This window comes from Lemur catta, chromosome 8, assembly GCF_020740605.2.
Source record: "Lemur catta isolate mLemCat1 chromosome 8, mLemCat1.pri, whole genome shotgun sequence".
Classification (NCBI taxonomy): Eukaryota; Metazoa; Chordata; class Mammalia; order Primates; family Lemuridae; genus Lemur; species Lemur catta.
The window spans coordinates 31,010,760-31,018,627 of record NC_059135.1 but is presented as its reverse complement, the minus strand read 5'-3'; the positions used below and the strand labels follow the sequence as shown (position 1 = coordinate 31,018,627).

The window sequence follows — 7,868 nt, the reverse complement described above, 5'->3', positions numbered from 1 at the left end:
CTACCAAAAATAGAAAGAAATTATCTGGCCAACTAAAAATATATATACAAAAAAATTAGCCGGGCATGGTGGCTCATGCCTGTAGTCCCAGCTACTCGGGAGGCTGAGGCAGTAGGATCGCTTAAGCCCAGGAGTCTGAGGTTGCTGTGAGCTAGGCTGATGCCACGGCACTCACTCTAGCCTGGGCAACAAAGTGAGACTCTGTCTCAAAAAAAAAAAAAAAAAAAGAAAGAAAACTGAAGCTTGGGGTAGGGGGAGGGGATGGGTGTATACCTACATAATGAGTGTAATGATGTGCACTGTCTGGGGAATGGACACACTTAAAGCTCTAACTGGGGGCGGGGGGAACATGGGCAATATACATAACCTAAACTTTTGTACCTCCATAATAAGCTGAAATAAAAAAAAAAAAAGAAAAAAAAAACTGAAGCTTCCCCATAATATTCTGAAATTAAAAACAAAACAAAACAGAACAAAACATGCGTGAATAAGTGTGTGCCTTTTAGGAGCTTAAGAAAGTGAAGAAATCTGGGAAATGACAGGGATCCATATTTGGGTGGATGCTGCCATGACCAAGACTTTTATATGACGTATATAAGGGAAAGAAAAGGTGTGACAGGAAATTGAAGCTAGAGAAAGTCCCCTGGAAATCCACAGAAATCTTATGGGTATAACTGGATCATTGTAGAATACAGAACATGAATTGAAGCTAAAATTTTAAGTTTCTAAATAGCAAAAATGATCAAAGGTAACATATAGGCTCACTTGTAATAAAAATTTTGTACACAGCATCTTTCATTTTTTTTTTTTTATATTTTTAGTTGTCCAGCTAATTTTTCTATTTTTAGTAGAGACGGAGTCTCACTCTTGCTCAGGCTGATCTCAAACTTCTGAGCTCAAACGATCCACCTGTCTCGACCTCCCAGAGTGCTAGGATTACAGGCGTGAGCCACCACGCCCAGCCCACAGCATCTTAATTAATTAAAAAAAAAAAAAGAAAAAGAAAACTGAAGCTTAGAGAGAGAAAGTGAATTGCCCAGGGCCATGCAGAAAGTAATGGTAGAGTAAGTAATGGTGGAGATAGGATTCAGATGGTGTTGGGGAACCTGTGGCCGTGGCACCACATGTGACCTTCTGCAGCCCGAGTGCGGCCTTTTGATCAAATCCAAATTTTACAGAACAAATCCTTTTAATAAACAATAATTTACTGTTTGTAAAACACAGATGGTCCCTAAATAATATTACTTCAACTTATGAATTTTCAATGTTATGATGATACCCACACAACCATTGTTTTTCACTTTCTGTACAATATTCAATAGATTACATGAGATTAAAAAAATTCATAGAAAAAGAACAAATTATTTTAGAGAAATCTAAATTAGCACTGAGACAAGTGCCATTATTAAAATAATCCTTTTTGTATAAACATGAATAACTAACTTCACCCTAAAACTACAGAGAGTCTATTTCAAGTTACCTTCTTTAAATTTGTTTATTATCCAATCTAGCTGATCCAGTACACTTCGGAAAGTACCCATATAATTGAGGACTTCTTCTGTTATAGAATTCAGGACCTATATCATAAAAGTGCAAGAGGTACCACATTAATTACAATTTATTTTGTCATATAGGACAAACACAACTAGCGAATAAATCCTTTATGCTAAGGATACTTTTTATAAAAGGAATACTACATTGGTTAATATCCAGTACCCCAAAACTTTAAATTAATTTTCAAATGATGAAGAGATATGAACATTTAAAATAAAAATGATCTATGATAAATGTACTGTGGAACTCAAACTATTGTTTATATTTTTATTATTTTTAGAGAACCAAAATGATACAAAAGTACAATAAAATTGAAGATCCCCAAATCCTGTCCTTCAGAGAAGTACCATTGATATTTAATATTTGCTGTAGTAGACAAAGCTAACATTTTCCTACATTTTAATACCTGTCAGTTACAAAGTAGGAAATTCAAAGATGGGGTTTCAAAGGTAGATCCTTCTGAGTCAAAACACATGATCCTAAGCACTATTTAATCCTACTAGTGTGAAGGCTAAAACAAAAATCCTTTACATTTAATGTTCCAGGATAAGGAATAGCATCCTCATTAATGTGGGGATATAGATTGGCAGGAACTATAATGCTGTTCCCATTAAGATTTTTGAAACTTACGGATTTTACACTGATTCCAGGAAAGAAGCCATTGATGACAACATGAATGGAATCTTGCAGCATGGTGGTTCGAAACCTTTCTAGTAAATCTCTCTTAGAACCCAAACCATAAAGCACAACGTTGAACCCAAGGCTGTTAGGAAAGACAGTATTCATGAAATTAAAGTTTATATCTCTTATTGACAATTTTATTATCAACCAATTTCCGTAAAGTGACCTTATAAAGAATACAGGAAGAATTGGGATGGTTAAATAACTGAATAAATTATACAAGGTAAAGGCACAATTTCATTATTTGTGTACCAAGTTTATAGTTCCAACTTCTTCAGCAGCTTTCTCTCCAGTTCCTATTACCATTCAAGTGACAAGATGCCTGGAGGCAAGGGAGACCATTCCCAGTAAAGGGCACTAAACAGTTCTACAGGCTGAAGCAAAGTTTAAACTGATGGATTGAATTAGAAAGGTAAGCAGGGGCCAGGTAACAAAGATCTTATTAAGTCATACTAAGATGTCAATTAGACTTTATTCCAAGGGCAATGAGTATTTAAAAGTAACTAATAAGGTGTTCACAGAAAGGTTTTAAGTAGGAAAGTAACACGATCTTTTCAGAAAGATCATAATGGATAGGAAGGAGGAACAAAACTGGCCAAGGTGAAGAACTTAGCTGCCATGGGGAAAAATGTACGGTGTCAAGAGCTTTACAGTCAATCGATAGGATTTGAAGACAGATTAGATGTGGAGAGTGAGGGAAATGGAATACTTAAGCATGATTCAGTTTTCTACCATAGGCAAACTATATGAATGGGGTGACAGATATTCTGTTCTGCATTAGCAGGGTCAGGTGGAAACAACTGATTTAACATGAGTTCAGTTTTATGTATGCTGAATTATTTGCAATACATCCAAGTGGAAACTTCCAATACTCATTCAGATATCCAGGTCTGCTGCTGAGGTGTGAGGTCTGGGTTGGAGATAACAGTTATGGGAGTCATTCATATACAAAAAGTAATTGAAGCCAAGAGAGTGAAAGAGACCACCCAGAACACCAAGCACTAGGGGGTCAAGCTAAAGTCTAACTTCATGATTGTTTATGAAGGAAATAGTATTTATGTGATGCTCTCTGACAATGCAGCATAGCCTAGAAATAGAAGAAAAGAAAAGAGATAACCCACAAAGGTTGAAATTAGCAATGTTGAAGCGTCAGAAAGGAAGAGGCAAGGGAATTCAGCTAGCAATTCTGAAGCAGCTGACTATATATAAAGTCTAATCTGGGAAGCAGAGCAAATCAAAGTTATCTGAGTTTAACACACTGGGTGATGAAGAACTGATGGGCTGGGGGATGGGATTAGAGCAAAGAACTCCTTTATAAATTTATAATGCACAGACCCATAAATAGTTATTGAGAGAAGCTGAGGTCCTTGCAGGGAAGATAATCATTCTCTTCTTAGCATAACCCTTGGACATATTATTGGCAAAAGAAAACCAGGATCAACTGAGGGCAATTGTGACAATTTCTCTGCGTTCTTACTGCTTACCTGCCTTCTTATTTACCCCAGTGACAATGTGTGTGTGTGTGTTTACATTAGTGTACATTTTAAGCATTTCCTTATGTTAAGATATTTTAAATATAAATATAAAAGCAATTATAGTTTAATGGCTGGGCACAGTGCTTTGAGAGGCCAAGCCAGGAGGATCATTTGAGACTGGGAGTTCAAGACCAGCCTGGGCAACATAGTGAGACCTGTCTCTAAAAAAATTTTTTTTAAATTAAAAAAAAAAAAAAAAAAAGCACTTATAGTTTTAAAAAATACTATGGTTTGATTTTAATCACTCTGTTAGGTATTTTAATGGAAATTTAAAATTTCACCTGAGGCATCAGAATAATAATAAGATTGAAAAACTAAGAAATAATGTTAAAATGGCAAAATGATGTTTACAGAACAAACCTACTCATAAAATTCTGAAAGTCTATAGTACATGCATGTAAACTCAAAGAAATATATAACTTTTTATTTAAGGAACTATGCTGTGGAAAACTGAATGAAAATATAATTGATATATTTATTAACCTTGACAAATTAAATTTTCAAATATTTTAATGAGTAATAACTTCTAATTCTAATAAATGCTACTTATTTTTATCAATGTCAAGTCTGATAAACTTAAAAACACAAATTTCTTAAAAACTAAAATTTCTAAGAACAGTAATACAATGACATTTCTATATTTGAGTCATAAAATAAGGAAAACATTTCTCAATTTATCTTATATATAAATAAGTATATCAAGCTCATTGTGAAAAGAAAGTTAAATATGTTTAATTACTTTGATTTAACAGAAAGATTTAAATAAACATTTATTTTACAAGGGTTTTTAATAATACTCACTGTAACTGCAGCATCCATTTATGAAATAATTTTTCATATTGTTGATTTAGTTGTTTAAGTTCAGCAGAAAAGGAAGGAGAAACCTTGCTCAATAAGTTATGCAACGTTTGCTTAAAAAAAAAGAAGAGGAGGGGAAAAATTATTCTCAAACCACATACATCAAATCAATCCTAATTAAAACTATTTCCTTTGAAGTTGAGGTTAGAAGAAGCTATTGGTGGAAATATTACTTTAATCAGGTTTGACAATGACCGTATCAACTGAATATACAAAATACTTCAAAAATGATTTAAATATTTATTTTCTTAAGATATTTTAACATTCTTTTTAGTACAAATATGTAATAACAGTAAAGAATTTGCTAATTTTTGTCCAGAACCATTTAAATGATTGTAAATTCCAAATATAAGGCTTTAATTTCTATAACAGTAATTTCATTACTATAAGATGATTAAATCTGCCTCCCAGCTTTAACAATAAATCCAGACAGACTTTTAAAAACCTGTGGATTTCAGGCAGGGCGTGGTGGCTCACACCTGTAATCTTAGCACTCTGGGAGGCTGAGGCAGGAGGATCATCTGAGGTCAGGAGTTCAAGACTAGTCTGAGCAAAAGTGAGACTCTGTCTCTATTAAAAATAGAAAAAATTAGCCGGGTATGGTGGCGAGCACCTATAGTCTAGTCCCAGCTATTCGGAGGCTGAGGCAGGAGGATCTCTTGAGCCCAGGAGTTTGAGGTTGCAGTGAGCTATGATGACACCACTGCACTCTTATCTGGGGTGACAGAGCAAGACTCTGTCTCAAACAAACAAACAAACAAAAACACCACAAAAAGAAAAACCCAACAACAAAAAAAAACCCACCTATGGATTTGAAAAAAATATAAAAGTCTAAGGTAACAGTTCAATATTAATGCTCAGAAAACATTAAAGGTTCTTTATAATTTATTTACCATTATCATTAGTAAAATGAACTTATATCACTGCTCCTCTTTCAAAATCTATCTCTAACAAATCCTTTATCTTTGATAAGTATGGCTAAGTTTTAAAAACAATAATAAACTCAGGAAGGTGCATTGCTCTGAACCCAAAACTTGGAAATTCATGCTGGTGAACCAAACACAGTTCATTTTTTGAAATGAAAACTCCAACAAAAAGCTGTATATGCACCTTTACCCTGGCACTGCCATGTTTTCATGATTCTACCTTTCAAGTAAAATATTCTTTTAATACTGAAGATTATAGTTGCAGTCAATATTCCAGGCACTCTGGCCTGTACAGTGTTTATTTATCTACATATTTAAAGAGAAATAGAACTACCGCTAAGTAAAACTGTTAAGTAGGTAGCTAAAAAAATCTCTTATCCCAGTAGTCATTTATACTGGATTATCTGAGCATATTCAGACTTCAGTGTTAACTCTGGAATGCTATCTCATCTATGCACTTTCATTTCAAACTTTAATACTCACAGAGAATTGCACTATTGCCCCCAGTACTTATCCTCTCTCTGTATCCATACTTTGTTACATGACTCTGCAGTTCCTCCCACTAAATGGGTGGAGTATAGTTCCCTGCCCTTTGACTTTGTCTCCAGCCATGTGATTTGCTGTCGCTACTAGAATGAGGCAGCAGTGACACTGCCAGTTTTGAGCCTAGGCTTTAAGAGGTCACGTGTTGTTCCACTTTTTCTCTTATGCCTCTGCCACTGTCGTGAGAAGAACATGCCTCAGTCAGCCTGCTGGCCCAATGAGGAAGAGAGGCATGGGGTAAATCCTGGAGCAGCCAACCCCCAGCTGACCCACAGATATGAGAAATAAATGCTTATGGTTACATGCTATTGAGATTGTACTGGTTAGCTATGCTATGTCTACAATCAATGAAAGGTTTTCCTTTCCCTCATTAACAGGTGTTTCTTTCATCCTCCTATAGATCTTTTTGCCCCTAAGTCCTGTGAGGTCCTATTTTGACCCTAGATTCATTTGTCCTTCTCCCATATTGCTTACATAAAAATATAAACTCTAAGCAAATGTTAGTGCCATCTATTCCCTGGAACAACTTGGCTTCTTGACACTTATTTTCACCTAGTTTCTGATCTTAGTCTCAATACCACTGAGGCAGGTGACAAAAAAACATGCAGTACCATGTTTTTCAGGTCACAGACCCTTACCCCATATTCTCCTCTCTCTTTTCTACAGCTCAAAAACTTTACCAAAAGCCCTGTACACTGTAGCAGATTCACTAAATTCTGGTTTACAGAGTATAATAAAACCCTGATGGTCTTTAATCCAATAATAATCTCTTCTGGAGTTAGATTATCAACCCCATATACTACTGACTGAATGATTTTCTCACTTAGATGGTTCTATCTCCCTTCTTAGAGAGTGATCAGTCAAAACCACAAGTATAACTGTATGGTATTTTTTGTAGAATGAACTACTGGAATGATGGTACATAGTAACCTTGTTACCCTATCATGTCAGGCAGGTTTTCCATAATATCATCAAGAGAATAGCCTCTACTTTTTGCAAAATTTGTAACTGAGAAAAAGTCAAGTTGCAATCATTTTTTATGACCAGTGTGAGGTTCAATGAACATGTGGATTAAATAAATAACAGAGACTAATGGTACATGGGTATCAAGGAACTATGACCCCGATGATTATTATGCATTGTGAACAAATGATAAATAAGAGGAAAAAAATGTATATAGTATGTCAAAAAGAATTCTAATCTAGTGAATTATTTACCATTTATATAATAAAATAGATATGTAATAATCACATCACATTAATTTGTGTTTCATTTGATCAGGACAATACTTCTGTTTGTGTACACTTATTCTTCAGATTTGTTGCTTATGTAGTATACCTTTCAGGACATGGTAAGAAAATGTTAGAAGTAATGTTCCTTGCAACATACCTGATCCAGTTTAGCTCTCTTTAGCTTCTGCAGTGTTCTATCAGAGGTTAAAACTTTTGAACTGCTGTGAGCTTCAAAATATTCTTCTACTAAGTCACTCTGAAAGTGAACAGAGTAAAGTCAGTTCTTAGCAATTTCAGATATTTGTCTTACATAGAAACTAGACAGTGATATTAGTGTAAAATAGGACATGTGAGAGTCTTGGCCAGGTGTGGTAGCTAACATCTGTAATCCTAGCTCTTTGGGAGGCTGAAGTGGGAGGATTGCTTAAGGCCAGGAGTTTGAGACCAACCTGAGCAAGAGTGAGACCCTGTCTCTACAAAAAATAGAAAAATTAGCCAGGTGTTGTGGTGCACACCTGAAGTCCCAGCTACTCAGGAAG

At 35.1% G+C, this 7,868-nt stretch overlaps 1 protein-coding gene across 1 annotated transcript in view; it reads right to left on the bottom strand.

The window, feature by feature from the left end:
• The window catches only part of ORC2 (origin recognition complex subunit 2), a 44,146-nt gene that overhangs the window by 12,249 nt on the left and 24,029 nt on the right, over positions 1–7,868 (bottom strand). The window contains exons 10-13 of the mRNA XM_045559772.1: positions 7,487–7,585; positions 4,572–4,681; positions 2,185–2,317; positions 1,481–1,577 (exon numbers count right to left, since the gene is read on the bottom strand). Of these exons, the coding sequence (XP_045415728.1) occupies positions 1,481–1,577; positions 2,185–2,317; positions 4,572–4,681; positions 7,487–7,585 (439 nt within the window). The remainder of the gene's footprint in view (positions 1–1,480; positions 1,578–2,184; positions 2,318–4,571; positions 4,682–7,486; positions 7,586–7,868) is intronic.